A 22,917-nucleotide genomic window follows, 5' to 3' on the forward strand; every position below is an offset into this window, starting at 1 on the left:
TAGAAAGCAGGCAGTTTCCACCATCTGTTTTATCATTCTGATCAATTATGTATCATGCTGTTTCCTAATCTTTACAATAGCAATAAAGCCAACATTTATTTAGGGGTTGTTATGTGCCACACACTCTGCTAAGAGTTTCATGTGGATTATTTCATTTAATGTTCCCAACAATATATCATTGCCATAGATAATATAATTATTTCCGTCTTACAGATTGGGAAACAGATTCAGAGAGGTGCAGCAGCTTACCCAAGTTCAAACCTCTGGAGGCGTTAAAGCTGGTTCAGACACAGGTCTGACTTCAGAGCTGCACTGTTAAGTGCTACCTGGCTCCTCGCAGAGCCAACAGTTCACCAACAGAGAATACACACACGCTCTGTGTCAGAGACTCAATGTAGAGACAGAGGTTGATCTCTAGTCTGCCTTTTTATCGTAATAATCCAAGAAAGCTTAGGAATCCCCCCAAAAAAATCCACATCATCCATGACAAAAAGAATAGCTTTCCTGTTTTCTTCACATTTTCGCAGCCATTTCTTAGCTTCGGAAAACTTAGGTGTGCTCATCTCACCTTGCATATATATACTGCATATATTTTAGACACAATTGTGTGTTTACCTGGCTGCCTCCTCATCCTCTTTCATCTCTAATTTTGATTTTTTCTGAATACAGAACCTGGTGGGAAGTCATAGTTCCTCAAGTGTACAATGGGTGAATGGAAGAGCATGTCCAGATGCAGACTGTACATAGACTCTAACATGATGTGCAGTGTGTGCTGTGGGCTGGTTTCTCTCAAGCAACATGAAATCTTAAGGATTTTCTGTGTTGCCACCTAGTCTTCAGAATTAACATTTGCATAATATGTATTTTACTGGATATTCCAATCATGGCAATTTTTTTAACCATTCTCTTTTCTGCAGAATTTAGAAAGAATTGTTCCCAGTGTTTTGTTGTTATAAATTACACTGTGGTGAACAACTCTGTGCATGGTGTTTTTCCTTAATTTTGGATTATTTCATTAGGATGTAATTTCTAGACAGGGATTACTGAATCATAGTATAAGCATTATATATGGCCTGTGACAGCATTTTCCGATATGAATATAATGTGAACTACATATGTAATTTTACATTTTCTGGTAGCCACATTAAAAAGTAAAAACATAAAATGAAATTTGGTTTAATGATATATTTTATTTAACGCAATTATCATAAATCAATCATTTAAACATGTATTCAGTATAAAAACTATTAAAGTATTTTCACTTTTTTTATGAAGCATCCAAAATATGATGTGTGTTTCACACTCACAGCACATCTCCATTCAGACTAGCTACATCTCAGGTGCTCAGTAGCCACATAATACGGCTGTCATATTGGGCAGCACAGGCCTGTGATATGTCTAATCCAGTATTTTTAAATGACGTTTGCTTTTTAAAAGCTGAACCTTAATCTGCCTTGCCCTTTCCTAACCTCCTCCAGTCACACATATTATCTGGCTCATTCCCTTGGGCACTTACTCTAAGCTATCTTGACTTTTTCATTGTTACGAATATTTTCTTGACCTCTATTTTGTGTCAGGCACTGTGCTAGATCTTGGGGGACACCAAGATAAATAGGACTTGGTTTGCAACCCTTTGGGAGAATATAGACATACCCATAACACGACGTGGATTCAAATGCTTGTTGGAATGAGGTGGGAAATAATTTTGAAAAAAAGACACACACAAGCAAGTAATAATGCAGAGCATGACAAATTCCAGAAATGAGGATTAAACAAAGGGCTGAGGGGATTGGGGAAAGCTTCTTGGGGAAAATCTAATGATGAGTTGAGCCTTGAGGGCTCAGTGAAATGTTAATGGGCCGAGATAGGGGAGAACAGTTTTGCCTGTGACGATCTTGTTATCCCAACCAGATGGCAGGTTGGTGAAGAGTGGGGCATTGCCTCGCATTGCATTTAGATCTCCCCAGAGTGCCCTGCCAGAGTTTTGCAGTAGAAGGTGCTCAATAATGTTTGTTGAGCCCAATTAATAATATATGGTTGGCTGGCACACAGTGAGGGAGACACCGGGTCTGTGTGCTTGCTTTAACCTCTGAATTGAAGGGCAGCCTAAGCTTTTTACTCATTCCTCTGATTGTGTGTACTGCCAGTTTGCAGTCACAGTTTTCTCACTTTACTAAATCGGTCTGGACTGAAACTAGTCGTTTAGAGCCAAAATGGTAGATAAATGGGGGCTAACACTTTAACTTACATCTGACCTCCTTGTCACTTATTCCAATTCCCCCGAGCTTTCAAACGGCACAAACAGGCCACAGGGACAAGAAATGACATGGGAATTAGAAGACACTTATCAGAAGGTGCTCTATTTTTGTTTGCAACTCACACATACAGGCCTTTGTTTGACAGTCTTGCTAGAGCCTTAGGAATTTTTGTCTTCATTCCACAGGTAAGGAGATAGGAATTCAGAGAAGGGTACCTCTTCAAGGTTACATAGCAAGTAAATTAGAAAAGTCATCACTAGAACTTCTCTTTTCTATCTCCCAAGTCAGCGTCTTCTTTTTATTCGCAGTTGGTCCACCCGTATCAAATACCATCTTCCATTGCTTTGTGACAGATCTACTCAATTCTTTGGTGTAGATCCTACAACTGAAAAGTAGAGAAAAGGTAAACTTGGAGGTGATACGAAGTGTGAAGAAGATAAGTTAGGGAATAAAAAACAAAGGGTTGGTGATATTAATATCTATAATGATATTAACATTCATAATGATGATTATAAGAGTCACCATTTAATTCTTAATCTATATAGGCAGGCTGTCTGCTAAATGTATTACCTATATTATCACATTTAATCTGCACAACACACATGTATGGTTGTTATTCTTATGTCCATTTTATAGATGGGAAAACTGAGATCAGACAGATGAGCTTATCCAGGGTCATGTTGCTAAGTAGAAAGCAGTTGGAATTTGAATCCAGACCTAACTTCTAACCCTCTTAACTTAATCATTGCACTACAAAGTTCTGGTTCATGCCAGCCTAGCTTGGATGACCTTAGACAAGTCACTCTAACTTCTATTTATCTTTTACTTTTAGAGACAGCCAAGGCTGGAGTACAGTGGTGTGATCAGAGCTCACTGCATCTTCAAACTCCCGGTCTCAAGGGATCCTCCCTCCTCAGCCTCTCAAGTAGCTGGGACTACAGTCATGAGCCCCCATGCCCGGCCCCCAAAATCCTATTTATGTAGACTGTTTTTCCCAAAATTAATACTTTGCTCACCTCTTGGTGAACTGATAAATGTGAGAATTATTTGTAAGTAGCAAAGTGGCATACAGATATATAATGTGTACATTTAAACTGAAATTTCTCAATCAGATGAGAGATATATACCAGCAACAGAGTGATGTCTGGCACTAAGCAGGTGCTCAATAATGTGGCTTATATTCATTCCATGGATGAATTTAAGACTTCCGTTGCTGAAGATGCTTTTTTATTGCCACATATGCAAACGGGCGGTAGAGAGAAAGAAGGCAGGCTGTATGTCAGCTTCCTGAGCAAAAGTCCCCAAACCCACTAATTAAACCCAGGGCATTAAAGGGATGTAGCTAGGGAAGAAACCACCTTAGAAAAAGTAGAGTCGAAGTAGATGTTGAATTCTCCAAATTCTTCCATCCATGCTGCACTTGCATTTAGTCATCTGGAGAGTTTTACACTGAATAAATTCTTTTCCCCAAATGATATATAGTCATTATAGAAAATTAAAAAAAAAAAAAAAAAACAGAAAGGGAAAAAAATTCACATCACCCATAATCCTTCCCCTCTTCCTTCACCTCCAGAGATAACCTAACCATTAGGCATGTCCATCTGTTTCTTTTCTTCAAAGCAATTTTACATGCTTGAATTCATAGTGATACATGAAAGGTAATACTTTACTTTTCCACTGACCGTCAGGGAATACACATTTTCTCATGAACTTACAAACTCTTCATGAACATTCATTCCTAAGTCAATTCAGCTGACAAATACGCATCTTCTCTGTGCCAGGTGATGGGGACACAGTAGTGAGCCAGACTCATTGAGTTTCCAATCGACCTTACGTTTAATGGCTGTATGGTATTTTATTGTCCACTTATCAGTGTCCCCTTTGGGTCTATTTTTCAGGTAGCAGGCTTTCTTACCAGGAAAATGCTCCCCAGTTGTATCCCCTTGATGATACCCTAGAATATTAAATAGCATACAAAAGAAACCAGTATGAGCAACATAAATGTGTAACAACACACACATAAACACATTCTAAATGAAACCAAACATAATAAAATTGTGAATTCTCCTGTATTGGTGGGCAGAGATTTCATCAGTTCCTACTTGTTTATTAACATCAATTCTTGAGAGTTCACTACGTAACAAGACAAAATTCAGCTACTCCTGAACCTACCTTTCCTCTTTTTCTTATTTTGTTGGGGAACCTAAGTTAGAAAAACAATCTACCTGCCTGGTTGCCTTGACATGCCTAAAGGGTGGGATGGGGCAGGGGAGGCACAGGTATTATCTGTGAATTTCCTGAGTACTTGGCGGTCTTCCCACCTCCTCCCCTGTCCTGTTCATCCTGTGCTCTGGAGCCAACCAGGCATGTGACACGCCACCCTTGCAGGCTCAGTCTCTAGTAGGATGTGGGATTTTGTGTGTTGTAGTCCTAGTTGCAGCTGCAGAGCCTTATTAGGGAATGTATAGGAGGAAATGGAAGGACCTGCCTCCCGCTCACACCAGTCCTGTCACAGATGCCCCAGGTCACCTCCTGGCCTCAGGGCCTGTCTGCATTTAGAACTGCTGGATTAATTTTCACATCATTCTGATGTTCCCCAAGCTCCTCTGAAATTAGGTTGTTTAAAAAAGAAGGCCAAAGTTTAAAGACTCCTGTCTAGGGCAGTGCTACCTATGAACTGGCTGGCTGTGGATTTGTTCTGCAAACTGTATTCAATTTCATTTTCTCAGCACCTACCATGCCAGAACCTGGCTCATTATAGGCATCCAGGTGATGTCTGTTGAAGGAGTGTATACCCTGGGAGGCACCTTACTGAGCCAATCCCCACTGGGCTTACAATCCAGTAACTGTGCACTTCACAAAGAAAGGGACTAGGACTTCTTATCCAGGTCTCTCTTTGGTTAAGCTTAGTGCCTGGCACATACTGGGCATTCAGAAACCTTCTTAGATAAAAAAATGAATTCTGCATACCCATACAATGGCATATCAGTCAGCCATAAAAAGGAATGGATTTCTAACACATGCTACAATATGGAAGAACCTTGACAACATTATGCAAGGTGAAATAAGCCAGACTAGTACTGTCTGATTCCACTTACATGAAGTACCTAGAATCATTAAATTCATAGAGACAAAGTATAATAGTGGTTACTAGGGGCTGGGGGAGAAGGAATGGAGGAGTTAATGTTAAATGGGTACAGACCTTCTATTTAGGATGATGAAAAGAATTTGGAGATGGATAGTGGTGGTGAAAGTAATCAAAAGTAATGGCAAAAACAGCACTTTCTTTTGCACCAACCAAATACTTACTGCTACTGAATTATATGCTTAAAAGTGGTTAAAATGGTAACTTTCGTGTTATGTATATTTTACCACAATAAAAAGACTGCCACGAAAAAAGGAAAAGAGAAGACAAATATCCCTTTTCTTTACGTCTACTTCTCTCCATCTGTTAAGCCTCCCTTTTTCTTTCAAACCTGGATAATGGGAGCTGTGAGATTCCTCTTTGAGGAATTCTCCCTGCCAAGGATTGGACATCAGTGGAGGTCCCACTGGGGGCTGCTAAGTTCACAGCCTTTCCTCTTGTCAGGGTCCCAGGGCTGAACAGGACCTGCCCTTGTTTTAACTGAGGGCACCCTGGTACGCTGTCCTTTGATTTCTGCAGCAGCAAAACAAAGAGCCACTTATGTAAGCACCAAGTCATGTCCAAAATCTGCCTCACCTGTCCACCAAGACAGAAGTCCTGCCATGATCTTTCTTCTGCCCTGTCAGGCTCTCTTTGCATGATAGATGGGTGTCACGTTTCTTACAGCCGCGTAGAAGGAAACAGATTGAAAATATTCCCCTTCCTGCTATGAACTTGTTTACAAGATTAAAGGCAGGTATGCTTGAGAGGGCTGGGCAGACACTGTAGGATTATTTTTAATAATTCAGAGCACACCAAGTTCAAAAACTGGTCATGATGTCTTTTGTTTCTTGGTTTCTAAAGCAAACTCTGCTTACACTACCTCCTTTCCAGCAGGGGAAAGGAAAATCGTTAACAGAGGCTTAATTCTGACACTTGTTCTTTATTAGTTACAAAAAAGGGACACAGCGGGTGTGTTTGTAAAGATGTCCGCGTGTGCTGCCTGGGTTTAAGAAGCCCCCATGAGTAGCTCATGGGGCTCAGGTGACTACCTCAGGCACAATTTGTTCCTTTCCTGTCCATGACACACAGACCACATTATTCACTCAGGCCTGCCTTTTATCAAAACAATATCTCTTTTCATCCCAAGGACCTCATAACGAAAGACCAAGCTACAAAGTCGTAGTGAAGAGATGGGACCAGACAGCTGGTGAAAGAGAAGCCAGCACTGCCCTTTGGAGGCAGCTGGGCCGGTGGTTTGGGCTAGCCAGGCTTCCCAAGCAGCTGCACAGGGTGGAAATCTTGCCCTGATGTTAAGTTTTCCTTCCCTCTCCTAGCGATGTCAATTGGTGTGTGTGTGTCTCTTTGCTGCACAAGGTGTGAAGTTGCTCTGTGGGCTAATGCAAGACATCTTTTGCATTGTGCAGAAGAGGAACTTCCAGGCTGCCCAGAGGAGGGACTTGGGAGTTGGGGGTGGGATGGTGCTTGCCTTCCCAAACAAAATCCAGAGCTAAGAAGGGAAAATGAGGCAGGGAGGGGAGGGAGCAGGGGCCAGGTGTCTGCCTTTCATCTGGATATTCAGGATGACACATGTGGTGCCAGGGAAACTGCTATTTCTAACTGACGGGGAAGCTTCACAGTCAAGGGAGGGCTGAGCTGTCAGGTGAGCTAGAGATCAGGAATTATCATGACAGCTTCATGGCATGTGAAAGGCGCTGTGAAGTGCAGTATGATTTTAACCAGCGGTGGTTAAATTAGCTTCTCTTGGACCTGGTGTGATGTGCAGTCGGAGAGGGGCCGATGGTGGCTAGGAGTGCCAGGCGTGAAGAAGGTTGCAGTTCAGAAGGGCTACTACCATTTAGAAAAGAAAGTGTATGTGAAAATTGGCTCTCCGTTTCTGACTTTTGCTTAATAGAGGTGCCAGGCAGCAGTGATGGCATTAATTAGTAGCTTGTCAATTCCTTCGGTGAACCTCTCTGCATCCCCTGTTATAAATATTCCAAGGACCCAAAGTAACCCCTTGTCTGAACTTCCCCAATTTAAGATCTTGTCAAAATCTAACCACCTGTACTAGCTGGCTAAGCAGCCTTGACTAACCGTTTTGCCCTGTGCTCTTGCATTCCACAGGATTGTCTATGCAAGACTGAGCCAGTGAGGGAAGGAGCAAATGAGCGAGTGAGCGAATGGCTTTCTGAGAAACTTCCACTCAAAAGTGAACTGAGAAAGTGCCTTTTAATAAGTAATCAGCCAGAGGAAATCAGGCTTTGTCTAGCCATCCAGTAGTGCTTGCCTATTCATTGGGGACTTTTCAAAAGTCTGGAGCAGGAGGGTCTATGATTTGATGAGCCATTGCTTGGGAAATTCTAGGAAGAAAAAAATAATGTGAGCAATTTTGTGTGTGTCTGTATGTATGTACACACACGTACATATGTTAATATATATCATATGTAAATTAAAGGCGGTACATTAACCCTCTGTGCCAAAAATTTTACAAAAGTTCACTCACTTTATCCACATAGGCAAACATTCTGTTTTTATTTGTAAAACTGAAGTCCAGAGAAGCCAATAATTGGCCAGTCTGGAACTTGAACGTGGGTCTGTTTGACTCCATAATCCATGCTCTTAACCACTGCCATCAGAATAAGAATGGCTAACTTTTTAAGAGCCTGCAGGTCCTCGTTACGCTAAGTGGCACAGCCAGCCTGCCAGCTCCTAAAGTCTGGGTGCTATGTGATCTTTGCACTTTCCCCTTCACAGCTTCTGTGCCAAATCCAAGCAGAGCTGCCCCAAGGCTTCCAAGCTGTAATTCCTGCAGAAGGTGCCCAGGAGACCATAATAATAAGAACCCAAGTCTTTGTGATGCAGCCAGCTCAGGACCTGTCTGTGCATTGAAAATTTGTGGATGTTGATTTGTAACACCAGGGCTGTGACGCTGACTAGCCCACCTGAGGATAAGAGGCACCAATGTCCTGTTTCCAAATCCTGCTTTCCTAGGACGCACCCAGCCCCCACTGAAGTTTGTGGGGGAGTAAATAGCTATTCACCTGTCCAAGCCTCCCTGGATTTATGGCTTGGCAGCTCCCTTCTGCCTGCACCACCGTACTGTGTACTGCAAACACAGATGACCTTTGCAGCGATTTCGTCCCAACTTGCTTCCTTAAAGAAAACCTGTTTTGTATTGACATTGTTTGGAGTAAGTTCTGCCTATGTTAACTCCCTTAGCCCCTGCCCCTGGAATTTCAGCCCAGGGAGGCCAAGTGCTTGCAATTTCAAGAGCAAGGGGGAGGGTGCCTTGAAAGCATACCCAGCTTCCATCCATCTGAGTCTTTGGTCCAGTGGCTTCAGGCAGATGGAGTTGCTCCCCTTCCTTCTAGTTTTCGAGTCTCTCCCTAGAAGGGAAGAGGTTGCAGGCTCAAACTGGCCCACTGGCAATAGGGTGCTTTGTGGGACATTTTCTTACAAGTTGGTTCCCATGTGGTATCTGTTAGTCACAGCTAATTATTAAGTCCTTTGGCTGAAGCAATAGACATTGTTCCCTTGGATTCCCCCCTCCTCCTTCCCCCCCTCGCCCCCTATTGCTACACAACAAAATCCATTGTGGGGCTCTGGAGGTTGGCTGTGCACGTATTTTCCAGTGAACCCCTGATGGGCTCACTGCTGGGGTTTCATGTTTCAGGTTGAAACTCAACTGGATAAAGCATTATTCATTGGCACTGACACATTCAGTGTTCTGCTCTGTATAGATATTTCTGTCACACTAGACTTGGTCCCTCACAAGCAGTTTAGGTAATTCACTGAGAGCAATTCACTGCAATTACTCAGAACACGGATAATCTGCACAGAACTATAAAATATCAGGATTTTTAGATTGTGGAAAGATCATCAAGTGGCAGGTTTGGCCAGCTGTGCTCAGAGGTGGAGGTTGGAAAGGAGGAGGGAGCTGAGTGAGTGAGCAGGCTCCAAGTTTCTTCTTCCCAGTCCCCACCTTTGCATTTGCCTGCTTTGTGCATTGTATTTCTGCATAAGATTTCTACAACCTAAAAGCAATCTTGAAATCCAGTAATTGAGTCTATTCACTCATTCATTTCTCAGGTGAGGAAACTGAACCAGTGAGGAGCTTTTGCTAACCTAAGTTTCAGGTGAACCAGTGAATTAATAGCATGAAAATTAGCACACACATCTCCCTACTTCTGTATGCCCCATTTGTTATGCTACGCTGAGATAATTCTGGAATCCATCAGTGGGCTGGTTTTCCCACTGCCTGCCACTGTCTTATGGAAACACCTTACCTAGAGGATTTAGAGGACTGGAAAGCCCCCAGAACAGCCATAGCATACTATGTTTTACCAAAGGCCACCACAGTTGCACAATTCCATGGCACCTCTTGGAGTTGTACAGTACACAGACTAAGATACTGTATGTAACAGCCTTATTTTTACTTTACCTATGTGAGAGCAAAAACTGAAATTTGGCTAGTAGGTTTTGGTCAGCATTGTGCAATGGAAGAACCCAAGCTTTGGAGCCAGCAGATCCAGGTTCAGATCTTGGCTCTACTACTTACTGGTCCTGGGAACATGGACAAGTTACTTGATATCCCTGATGTTCAAGTTTTAACTAAAAATAGAGTTGATAATACCTACCTTAAAAATTGCCGTGAAGAACTAAATCCAATAACTTACGTAAAAGCTCTATGTAAAAGCACATGAAGGCCGTGATAAATGTTTTTTTTTTTCTTTTTCCTGGAATAGAACTGTTCTTCTTCTCACACATAAGGATCTGAGTTGAAATAAAAGACAGACATTGTTAAAGTTCACCCTTAACTTGGAAACTTCTGGATTTTGTCACAGTTTAACATTAACCAAATGAAATTTGGGGTCTCTATAAATATAGGCCATAGGTTTGTCTTATCTTTTACAGAGCACTTATAAAACTGAGGATTTCCTGGGGGCATATGGCTTTGGAGTTTTAAGAGAAAACTCTGCAAGGGAAAACCGGAAAGACTGAAAAATTTAAGCCCTGTTCCTTTGCCTCTGGAAGCCCCTGGGTGTCCCGTGGGATCAAAGGTTGACTGTCCTCGCTGACAGCAAGATCAGATCCCCTCGTTGTACCAACTACCTGAGTGTGTTTGAGACTTGTTAAAACCCTTCTTTATCAGATGTCCAGATGAGAACCATAGGCCCAGAAACTTGTTTTCAAAATCTAGCAAAACAGATGCTTTTGCTTGTTTTTCTCTGCCTCTCTTTGTCCAAAATGTTCACTGAGTTTTCATTGGGTTTTGAAGTTGCCTTTTTGTTTTGTTTTTACTTTTAAGACAAACCTTAGAAGAGGGTTACTGTAAAATGAAGGGGAAGGATGGGCATCCCGAATGAGAAAAGCTCTATTTTAGACTCTAATAAAAATGTTTAAGAACCTGAAGGTGAAGAATCTTAAAGGACAAGAGAGAAAGACCAATTCGTTGAACTCTAATAGGGTCTACCTGGCATTATCCCCAGGCTTCCAATGCCAGATGCCTCCCAAGCAAATTGAGGTAGGAAAGAGAGCACTACCTTCTCCTCTCTAAAAGCACTGCATCTAACTGAGCAAGGCAGTGCGGCTGGGGCGGGGCTGTGTTGACTGACCATGTGCCATATGTCAGCTGAGACCCAGGGCCACTCCCAGTGCCTGCATTTTATAGCCAGCTCAGATGTTGTAGGTACTGTATCAATTTTCTATTTCTGCTCTATCAAGTCACAGCAACTTCAGTGGCTTCTAACAGCACGTATTTATCTTACAAATACATTGGTCAGAAGTCTGACATGGGTCTCACTGAACTAAAATCCAGGTGTCAGCAGGGCTGTATTTTTTTGGAGGGTCTATAGGAAGATCTGAGTTTTTCTTAACTTCTCCAGCTTCTACAAGTTGCCCACATTCCTTGTCTCCTAGTCTCCTTCTGTGTTCAAAGCCATCAATAGCAGGTTGAGTCCTTCTCACATTGCATCACTCTGATCTTCTTTTCCACCTCCCTTTTCCACTTTTAGGGACCCTTGGGGTTACGTTGGGCTGGCCTAGATAATCCAGGATAATCTTAGTATCTTCAGGTCAGCTGAATTCCATCAGTGACCTTAATTTCCCTTTGCCATGTACAGTAACATTCACAGGTTCCGGGTATTAGGATGTGGACATCTTGGAGTGGAGGAGACATTATTGCTTATCCCAAGTGCATACAATAATTGTATATATTGGGACTTCTTAAGTTTCAAGAAACAGGATCTAACTAAAGTTAATAAAAAGAACAAGATTTTATTGGCTCGTAGAAGGAAAAGTTCAGTTGGCTTCGGGTAAAGCTGGATCCACGCGTTCAACAACATCATTAGAGCCCTCTCTTTTTTTGTCTGGGGTTTCTTGTGGTAGTTTCTCAAGCAAGGGCTATCTATAGGACAGATAAAATAGCTCCCTGGCAATTCCAGGCTCATATAAGTCTTAAGACTCAGGATCCCAGAGAGAAAAACCATGACCTCTTCTTAGATAGCACCAACCAAAGCCTGATGGTGACCCTCGTTGACACAACTTGGGTCATATGTACATCCCTGAGACCCAGTCTAGAGCAGCGCTGGAATCAGTTTTACCAGAAGCACATGTACTGAGTGGGAAAGGGTGGTTCTCCAAACGAACTCAGATGTTGTCACCAAAAGATGGAGGCAAGATCTGAACAGGCAAAAACAATAGGTGTCCACTCCACCATGTTATTACTGGATTTCAGAACCATGAAATTGATATATTATTCCAGTTCAGAGCTCATTAGGCTTCAAGCAACAAGATACCCAAACTTGAAAGAGTACAGAAGAGTCTCACCCAGAGCAAGGAGTAAATTAATTCAGATAGTATATAAGAAGAGGAATTGCATGGTGGTAAACATTGGTTTTGGAACCAGACCGCCTGGGTTTATATCCAAGTTGTTAATTGTGTTTACCTAACCTCTCTGTGCCTCAGTTTCCTCATTGTAAAGTAGAGATGATAATAGTGCCCACCTCGTGAGTTTGCTGCAAGGCTTAAATGAGTTAATACAAATAAAGTGCTTAGAATGGTACCTTGACACAGAAAAAGCATTAAATAAAACAATAGCTATAATAATTCTTCTTCTTCTCATATTCTTATTTCTGTTATGAGCAAGCACCCTGGGCATGTCTTAAGGATTTGGAAAGTGGTTAGGAAGCAAGTCTGATACTTTCCTGGTTTCTCCTTTTCTGGCTAGGGCTACACAGTCTCCTCTCTGGAACTTTCTCCACCATATCAGCATGAACTGAAGTTTGCACGTGTACCACAGATTTTTGTATGGCTTTCGATGACCATTCTTCTCCCTCTGGTCTTGACTATATGTGTCCACCACCAAATGAATGCTGTGTCAGTGTTTCTAAGTTCAAATTCTTGAAAGAATCTGATTAGTCTGGCCAGTGACTGGCTTTAAATAAGGGTGCACTCCATTTGATTAGCTGTGACTGACAAGGTTAGGGTCACCTTATACACAGGTTTACCTCTTTCATTTGGCATGGAAGGGGCGGGTTAAGCTGAAAGGGTTAAGTTGGGCTTGGCCAGAAAATTGACCAACTTGTTTGTTACATGTATGTCTTAGCAAATTAGAATTTACCCACAGAACAAAATAGAACAGTTTTAAAGAATACTGATAAGATCTAGACGTTTTGGAATAGGATGACACTGGGAACTACTTAGTTCTAATGTGATTTAGCCTATAGTATTTGCAGAGAGAAATTGATCAGTCTCCTATTACAATGGTAGAGACATTTTCAGCACCAATCAGAAATGCTCAGTGGATGGACAAAGACTCATTCCTTTCTACATGGAACATCAATCTCAAAAACTCATTCCTGGAGCAGAAGTTCCTGGGATTGGAAAAAGCTCACGTTCGTTGTCAGGAGAGTAGATTCCAGAGTGACCAGAGATGTCCCCAAATCTTCCTTTTGGTGGCAGGAGAAAAGTTCTACATTTACTTTCTGTTTACTATGTTCCTTCTCACTTTTCAGAGCCCCCATATTTTTTTGGAAATCTCACTCCAGGGTATACAAACCATCTTAATGGACAGAGGTGTCTGTATCAGAGCCCTCATCATTTTCTCCAAGGACTTAGTGAGAATCTTTCTGAAGAAGTAGTTCCACAGTGATTGCGAGGGAGAAGGAGTACTGCAGAATTTCTTAGCTGTGAGGCACTACAGGAAGGGTGGAAATGCTTTGGATCAGGGCTGGGTATCTTAGGAAGCACTGAGATTTGGGGGAAGACAAAGCATTGTCAAGATTTTGATAGAGGCCTGCTGGGAAAGTCTCCACTGTAAAGGCTCCTGTGCCCCTTTCTAGTGGAACAATTCGTAGGCTCCACGCTTGCTTTCAAATGGATTGGTTTTGAAGCAGTCAACAAAAAAGCATCCTGCTGCCAGGGCCAACCATCAAAAAGAGAAAAGAGAGCAATGCAAACCGTGGGGGAATGTGCGAGAGAGAAATATTGCAGAGCGGAGCCGTGGCTCTGCTGGCCTGATACCATGTGCATTATCTCCCCCAAAGGACCCCGTGGTTTAATGGATGGGGCTTTAACCTACCCAGAGGTCAGTCTCTGCTGGACAAGTGGAACCTCATCCCTGAGGGCATTGACATACTCATGACACATGGACCTCCTCTAGGTAAGTGAAGCAAAGGTTGTCCTTTGTCATCCAGATGCCTTTTTTTTCCAGGCATAATGAATAATGTTTCAGGGACATAATCATTTTCCTCCAAAAAAAAAAAAAAAAAAAAAAAAAAAAAAGTGAATACGAAAAGAAAAGTCAATGTCTTTAAAGAAACTCAGTATGATAATTAAACTCAGCAGTTCTGCTGGGCTTACAGGTGTTCTTGAAATTAAATTTTTTGATTTAGTCAAGTCAGGGAAAAATCAAATGAGTATGGTGCACCACAGTCTTTTGAGCTTGATAATTTATTTTAAGAACTGTATTCACTTTGGAGTAAGGGGGTGGGGTAGAGAAAGGAAGGAAGATACAGACCTCCCAATCACAGGGCTTTTGAATGGCAATGAAATGATGGAAATTTTTGTTCAAAGGAGCTCATTTTCCTTTTCCATGTAATGCTGGAACCTGGGAGACCTTTAAAGTTTAACATTTGAGCTGATAATTTTAGAAAAGAATCCTTTTTTTTAAGCTGAGGTATTCCAGTAAGCACTTACGCTGAAAGTGACTTACGGATACTTATCCTACAGGCACATGGAGCCGGCATCCAGATTTACATTGTCTGTGTGCTTCAAAGCCTACCCACTAGTGAGCCACATGACGGGTCAGAGAATGATCATTTGACTTACTATCTTCTAATTTTTCACGAACTTGTTATCTGTTGGTTTAGCTACAGAACATTCTTCAACAAGGACTACCACCCTGATTCCACATCTACTCAGTACTCATTATGCCAGCACCCTTTCTAAACAACTAAGGTGTGCTCAAGAAATTCAGATGTTCCACTTTTAATAGAAGAGTGTTCGATTTTTTCTTTCTTTTTAAAATTGGGGCTAAACACACACACATACACACATATCACATGAAATCTACCCTTTTAACATATTTTTCAGTGTACAGTGCTTAAAGAGTTTCTTAATCATGTTGGTTTGGAGAGGGGGGAAAACACTTTATACAAATATAAATAATTTCCACAAATTTTCCTGTGGTTTGGGGTTTTATCCATGTTACTCCCCTCCTCTGTCATCCCTAAAAGAAAAGAAAAGCTAACCTTCATTTCCTAATGCAGGTTTAACCTTTGTAGATATTTTCTCCTCCAAGGCACTTGGTGCTTCTCTCCTTCTCTTGCAAGGGAAGTGGCCCATGTTTCACAAAGAAACAGTGGAAGTGAGCACCACAGCGGAGGCCATAGTGGCACATTTTAGTAATGGGGGAAGTAAGAGAAGAAGAGCCAGCTCTCTTGCAGACATGGGAATTGTACAGATTTGCACAGGATCAGCAGTTCCTCACTTTTTTAACACTTCAGAATCACCATTCCCATGCTTTTTCATCATCCCCAGACCACCCCAACCCATGTTTTAAAATATTACACTTGTCAACAACCTTTATCAAGTCATAATTAATTAAGTTCCCTATTTTACAACCGTTAGAGTAGCTACATCATTAAATTGCTAGGTAAATATTCTGATGAGCATGAGTTACCCAGTGAGAGCACCCTACAGAGTTATCTTTTCAGCTACCTTCAGCCTTTTGTCTGAGCAGCCTAATTGAGTGCAGGCATGATTTCCCTTTGGTTGTTTATTTCAAGGGACTTGGACATCTTCAGCAGAGAAACATTTACATGACTGGGGTATTATTTGAAATATAACTTTGAACAGAACAAACTTACCAAGTCATTGATTTTGGTATAAAAGCAAATGGCAATAAGAGTAACTCTGAACTGTAGACTCCAAGGGTTTTAGACATCCCAGGAACTCTTAATAGGGAAGCTAGCATCCCTCTCTTTATGGTAAAGGTGGAGTAAATGAGAGAGTGGCTGTGAGTAGAGAATAGTGACAGCTACATCAAGGAGTTCCCAAATAAAAGGTCAGGCAAAGTTTTCATAAGGTATTATTGAATCTTAGTTAATACAGCTATCGGGATTCTTGTGAAAACGTGACATCAGAGAGGGGAGTGGAAAGATTGGCTTTGAATTTCTTCCTACTGGTGAGGGGCACCACACTGCTGTGGGACTTCACTATTACGGTATGAGTAAGATGCTTTCTCAGATGTTTGTATATGAAATAGAATATATTCCCCGTCAGGAAAACACATGCATGAAGTAATATGCCAGTCAATGTAGCTTAAGGATTCTGCCCCACCATTTAAACACTTTTGAAAATGCTGAATAGATTTTTGCTAGCGACCTCACTTCCATCTATTCTCAGACTCCCTGGTCACTCCTTAAACCCCTGCAAATGTGTCTTTACAGAGACGCTAAACGTTCACGTGTGCAGTTTGGCCCGACAAAGCAGAAAGCTGTTCCTTACCGCCCAGTTATTTCTAAATAATAGAAATAACCTAATGGTGCTGTGGAATGGATTTCCAGAGATTACAATTTAGCCTTTCATCCTACCTGCCTTCTTTATGCCCTATCCTGCTGAGGCGTATGGATTCCATTCCAGGCCATAATCATCCAGATAGCTGACTTTTGCTATAATTGATGTCAGTTTTTATGGATTTTCTGCATTAAGTGTAGAACTAAGTGGCTTTTACTTTAAAAGTAGTCAATTAGCCCCAGCTTGCTGGATGCCACTGTGAGGTCACATTTTTGCCTGTCGCTGGAGAGGACAGGACCACAGCAACAACCTGGCTTTCCAAAGCTTTGGTCATCGGGAACCACAAGAGGTAAGACTTAGTGTATCTAAAGAGAGCTGGGTATCTTGTGACCAGTTTACAGGCAGCCCCTCCCAGTCCTTCTTCTTTGAATCATCTTAGAAGTAAACTGCTATAAGAAAGATATAATAAAAAAGAGAAAGTAACTGAATTGATGGAGAAAGAGATATTATGGGACTGCCGGGAATAAATGTCATTGAGCTCATGAAGAAGATTTGAAACCCGTGGCTGAATAAATCAAATCTCTTACAGAAAAAAAAAAAATGTTAATTAACAGGAAGAAAAAAAAAAAGGAAACCAAAAAAAAAATTTCAAGAACCTAAAGAAGACAAAGTGACGAGTGAAAAGTTTCTTAAAAGCCATTGTGAGCTTTAATGGAAAGGCTAGGATTACAGATAATGTAATAAACCCTCTGTGAGTTATGGCTTCCTGAAAGTCTAAATGAAACCTTACCTGAAGAAAGAAAATTAAGTGTATTGATTGCATTTTGCCCTTAGGTTTTCGAGACTGGGTTCCAAAGGAGCTTCAAAGAGTGGGCTGTGTGGAGCTGTTAAACACGGTTCAGAGGCGAGTCCGGCCCAAGCTCCATGTGTTTGGTGGAATCCATGAAGGTAAGAACAGCGGAAAAGAATTCAAAATATGTTATATCTCTATCCATGATCTCAGTCTACAACTAGGAATAACTGGAGTAGTTGTTTTCAAACTTTTTAGCAGCGGGACCCTTTTATAAGATGAAGTCTTATGAGAAATATCTGCATATAAAACTGATAAATATTTTATATGGACCTTCTCTCTTGTAAGCAGAGTGGAAAGTAGGAAGCACGTCTGGTCTACTTTATTGCAAACCCAGCATTCCCCCCGGCAGCTTCTGGAATCTCAGGGCTTTAACGAGGAATGTTTGATAACCACTGCTTTAGAGCAACTCCGATGTACAAAAGGAGTCATTTTCTCCTTAAGAGAGTTAGAAGAAAAGGTCTGGATATTAGAAGATATTTTAAGCCTGTATAGTCCCCTCCTACCTGTAAATATTGTGTTTCATACGGAATTAACACAAAAGACCCAGGAAGACAAGGCATTCTCTGAAAAATAGCTTGGGACATGCAGTGAAAGGTATGTAACAGAAGTGGCGGGAACCTGCACATTTGCAGGTAGACTTTTCCTTACTAACCTCAGAAAACTATTTCAGACTTCTCAGAAGTCAACAGAGCTATTAGCTCAGGCTGAGGTTAAGCAGAATAATTAAATCTCTCTTAAATGGGAACTGGTCCAGTTGCTGTTTTTCTGCCTTTCAAGGTAAGCTGAGTCAGGTTCACAGAACCAAAAGCCTCACAGGAACCTTCAAGGGATCTGGGTTTTCTCCAACCTGCCTTTTTCAAATCATGGGTAACTGGGCTTTGGGACAGACACACAAAGCCTTCTTTCAGCAAGCCTAAGGGTTTCTGTCCCTAGCTGACTTTCCCAGTTACACACGCTTGTGTGCAATGGCCGTGTTTACGTGGGCAGCCACTATATTCTCTCCAGCTCCTGCTTATGGCAGCTCTCTGGAGTTATTTATGAATCTGCAGTCAAGTTGAGGTGTTTAAGGCTGTGTGCCTGAGGAAGCAAAAAGCAAAGTTGGCTTTTTCAAAGCCCACAAATCCAGTGGCTTCCTGGTTAGGCGGGTAATAAAGAGCATATTGAAAATCATCCTACTGAGGCCAGAGAAAATTCAGCTTGCTCCAAGTGCAGGTACCAGCTGAGTGGGTGGAAAGCAGGGTGCAGCTCCCAGAGAGTGGATGTCAGCCTGCCCTGGCTTTGAGCTGTGCTTCCTGTAAAGGAGGATACTGCCCTAAGGTATGATGGAGGGAACACCAGTGATGGGGGAGTGCCTGAAGGGGAGAGTAGGGAGGTGGGGCCTTATATGTAAACTAAGCAGCATTTCTGGGGGACTGTTATTCTGAAAACAAGTCTGCATTCCTGCAGCATGCCTCTGAGTTTGCATTTTATCTTTAAAAAAAATCATTAATTACCTTTAAACTAGCCAGACAATTGGGGAATTCCACCGAAGCCCCAAAATAATAAACTTGCCTAAAAGGGAGGAGATCATATTCATATAAACTTGTCTCACTTTTATTCACTTAAGACAGCTGAAGAGGGCAGGAAGAGGGCAAATACCAACCTCTTGATGGAGAGAGATAACAAGACTTTATGACCCCAGAACTGAACAGCACAGATTTTAAATGCCTCTTTTCTTTTCTTAAGAGATTTTTCCATTGACCCTCATTAAGTTCTCCACAGGCTTACTCGGAGAAATTTTAGCAAATGTGGAAAAAAGCCTTTTCAGTTACTTCTGTGTATCTTGGTAATTTTATTTTTTTCACAGCTATATTTTTATACACCATAAGAGCCTGATACCCACATAGAATTACAATCTTAGTTGAAGAGGCTATAAGGCAAATATAAGGTATTAAGGGAAATGTGCAAACTTGCGAACATGCTAAACATTTTAACATATTTAAAAATTATCAAGGGAACATATATACCAAACACCTAGGGAAACAGCTTTCTCCCAATAAATCACAAAAGGTTTATATTGCACATGGGAAGTGTTTTTGCTTGATCTAGTATCTAGGTAGGCTTAGGAAACAGTGACCTAGGGTGATGTTTCTACACATCACTTGGGCATGCGATTAGTTGACACTTTTGAATGAAATGGAATTGTATTAAAGCCACACAATTCAAAAATCATGTATGGTTAACTTTTGTAAAGGCAGTTAAGAGATTATTTCATAAATAAGTAGATTAAGTGTCTACATTTCTTAACTCTCAATGCAGTATCCTTCCCCCCTCACCTACCCCATATCGCACTTGGAATTTGGTTGTGTTTGCCCCTAAGGAGTAATCCTTCTATCACTCATTTTATTCCCTAGAACTCAACAGTTAACACAAGGCTTTGAAATGAAAATCCTATTTTAAAAGGAAGAAAAAAAGTTTTCCTTTATTCTCCCTAGTAAAGAAATCACAGCCCTTCTTCAACAAGTTTAGCATGGAAATAAAGAAAAAAATAATCGCTCTTAGTTGAAGAGGATTCTGCCGTTTAAAGAAAATAGAGTAAAATTGGGCAGTAGCTTCTGAAAGTCATTATATCTGAGGAGGCTCAACTGAATTTCATCTCACTGCCCACTGACAAAATTTTTTTGTTTTCCTTGCCTGACAGCCCTACATTCCGTCACTCTCATTTGTATATATTACAGTAAATGTGACACTCTCTTCCCACAGGTTATGGCATCATGACCGACGGTTACACAACGTACATCAATGCCTCGACGTGTACAGTCAGCTTTCAACCGACCAACCCTCCAATTATATTTGACCTTCCAAACCCACAGGGTTCCTGAAGCTCTAAATGCCCTATTGGAATGTGAGGGAAGGTCTACAAACTGCCATTTTTCTAATTATAAACTTACATTCTCTTACTTATTTCCAAACCCTGTGAGTTCTTTTTGTAAATTGTTGGAACACAAATGATGCTAGAAGTTGTGCTTCTTCTTTATTTTATTTTATTTTAAATGGGGCATCCATTTGAAATCAGAGGAACATTGTGAATTTGTAAATTGACTTCTGTTTTCTCAAAGGCCATGCCATTGTAAATTGTTAGTGTTCGCCAAAGGACAGCCAAGCTTTCTTTTAAAAAGTGATAAAAGTCTTATTTTAATATGCTTTAAGCTGAAAGAAAAAAATAAGAAACAGGTAGGCAGTGTTTTAAAAACCAACAGAGATTTGCACAACTGTTTAAGAGTATTGTTTGAAATATTTTAGTTTTCGATGTTTTGTTGTTGTTGTTTTCTTGGTAATGCTTCTTTTTTGCAGATATGGTCCCGTTTTATAGCAATCTTCTCAACAGAAGCAGGCATGGAAAAGACGTCTTTTCACACTCTCACTATGAAGAAAGCTGCGTTGAGAAGAAAATGGCTGTCATTTAAAGGATGGTTTAGCTAGTGAGATTCCTATTGTGGTTATACAAGGTCTCTTGTTTGTTTGTTTCTTTTAAATTATTTTAGCTTTAAAAATACAGAAATGGAATCTGTCAAGAGCAGGTATCTCATACGGTTAAAAAAATGAACATGCAGACTCCTTTTCAATATGGGTTTATATATATAAGTATTTTTTGTGTATTATGACTACGTTAGGAGTTTAATATTGCCAAGGACAGTACAACTGCAAAGGGATGCTGTATAGCAGCACATCAGAAGTCGGAAGGAACTGACATATTTTCTCAGAACTCAAGGTCTTAAAGAGCTTGAGTTAAATCTAGGTACAGTTACAGGCGTGTATAGACTTAAATGGATGCAATGGAAGCTAACTAAAATAAGGCTTAGTTGTCCTTTCTATTTAAATACCCCGAATTGTCTTCTTACTTCCTCTCCCCTCTCCCATTTTGCACTGTGTGTCGATGCAATCTTCGCTAGCACAAAATATTGTCGCTAATAGTCATTTCTGTTTTCCCATTGTAAATGCCGTTGAGCTTTATTCTATTTTACGTTACCTTGTTAATGAAATTTAGGAAAGCAGTTGTTTCTTTAAATTTATTGTGATATTCTATATCTAGCGGCCTTTATATGCAAATAAAATTGCAAGATTTTTAAATTCGTGCTGTTTGGAGGGTTGGCTGGTGGAGGATGGTAGTTTCGTCCTGAGGAAGGAGGGATTTATTCATATGTAGCATCAGTAATGCCTTTCAGAAGAATTAGAGTAAGTGATTTTTTCCCCTAATTTTCAATACATTTGTATTACCCACCATTCACAGGCTGGCAGATAGATCAATAAGGCACTCAGTGTGCCCTTTCCTTCCATCATGCTGTCATCCCTCTTGCCTTAGATTTCATCTGCGGCCGTTGTAATTTCTACAGGAACAGAGAGACTGCAGTTAAGGCTGTGGATGTATTTTGGGCAAGTTTGTGATAGTGAGTTTGGGGAAACAGTCTATCACACAGTAATCACTACACATTCTCATCTTCCCCAAGAGCAGCCACCATCTCCTCCTCACTGGTTGTTTAGTGATGCCCACCCACAAAATGCTGTGGCAACCAAGAGGGGATAGGCAGAAGGGTGGCGAAAAACAGATAAAATAAAAAACATCACACGGAAGAACCACTGAGGCAAAACAGCGTCATCTTGGATCTGCAATGCATCCCCAAAGTCTTATGTGTCAGGGCTCATTGGATTGTCTTCTGGATATATGTTTCTTCCTTTCTACCCATTGTGGATCCTTTGGTGCGATTTCTGAAAGGAATTCTTGATTTCAGTACCAGCAGAATTTGAGAGAATGTTCTAGGCCAGAATTCACGCTCAGATTCACATGTAACCATCTTGGTCTGTTGTAGTTGTTAATAGTTATTAAGTATCTTGGATGTCACCATAGGCTGTGGTGGACATTTGGGTCAAGCTTGCAGAGCAGATGCTTGAGCTTCCCATGGGCTTCCCAGAGGGCGCTCATGACCGTCGCAGCTAACATGGACCAAAAGAGATACTATGACAAATGGACCACCCTTCCTTGACCTTCTACATCAGTAGAAGAGGGTGTTCACTTCAAGCCACATCCTAGGGGGTTGGAGTGAGAGGTAAGCTACTGAATGGCATTTTCATCTGATTAGTGTACCAGAAGCCAGAGACTCAGGCCTCTGGCTTCTGGAAAAACAAGCCTCCCAGACATAGGTGGGTTATCATGATGACAAGTATGTATGCACAGCCCTTGAGAGTTCGTCTGGAGACAAACTAATTGAGCTAAGCACTTACTAAAATTGCTTTCCATTTTGTGGAGGCAGGAAGCTACCCAGTGTACTAAATCTAGAAGGCAGACTCGTTTGTGGATAAAGCTTTCTTCAGCCAGTCCACCATTTCATATGTACAAACTGCCTCCGAAGCATACGTAATCACTGTCCAGATGCCCAGAGGTTTCTACACTGGGCCTTACAACAAGGAAATATTCAAAACCACTCTTACAAATTGGGCACTTCCTATCCTTCCATCACCAGGCACTCTGTTGAACAGGTTGTGTATTTTGTTTCTAATCTTCACAGAATCCTGGGTAAGGTCACAGAAGAAGAAGAAGCCCCACTTTACAGATAGGAAAGTAAGATGTACCAAAATTAAATAACTTTGCCTAGGAAAAATGGAAGGTTCAAAAGCAGATCTGT

General features: G+C 41.2%; 1 protein-coding gene across 3 annotated transcripts in view; it reads left to right on the plus strand.

Annotated features, from left to right (window-relative positions):
- MPPED2 (metallophosphoesterase domain containing 2) overlaps positions 1 to 21,370 on the plus strand; it is a 185,445-nt gene extending 164,075 nt beyond the window's left edge. For all 3 annotated transcript variants that reach the window (XM_017852786.1, XM_017852796.1, XM_017852789.1), the window contains exons 5-7: positions 13,932 to 14,047; positions 17,239 to 17,352; positions 20,000 to 21,370. In XM_017852786.1, coding sequence (XP_017708275.1) covers positions 13,932 to 14,047; positions 17,239 to 17,352; positions 20,000 to 20,118 — 349 coding nt within the window. In that variant the 3' untranslated portion in view covers positions 20,119 to 21,370. The remainder of the gene's footprint in view (positions 1 to 13,931; positions 14,048 to 17,238; positions 17,353 to 19,999) is intronic.
- The last annotated feature ends 1,547 nt before the right edge of the window (positions 21,371 to 22,917 follow it).

The sequence above is a fragment of the Rhinopithecus bieti genome, unplaced genomic scaffold (assembly GCF_001698545.2).
Source record: "Rhinopithecus bieti isolate Rb0 unplaced genomic scaffold, ASM169854v2 scaffold_1624, whole genome shotgun sequence".
NCBI classification, from domain to species: Eukaryota; Metazoa; Chordata; class Mammalia; order Primates; family Cercopithecidae; genus Rhinopithecus; species Rhinopithecus bieti.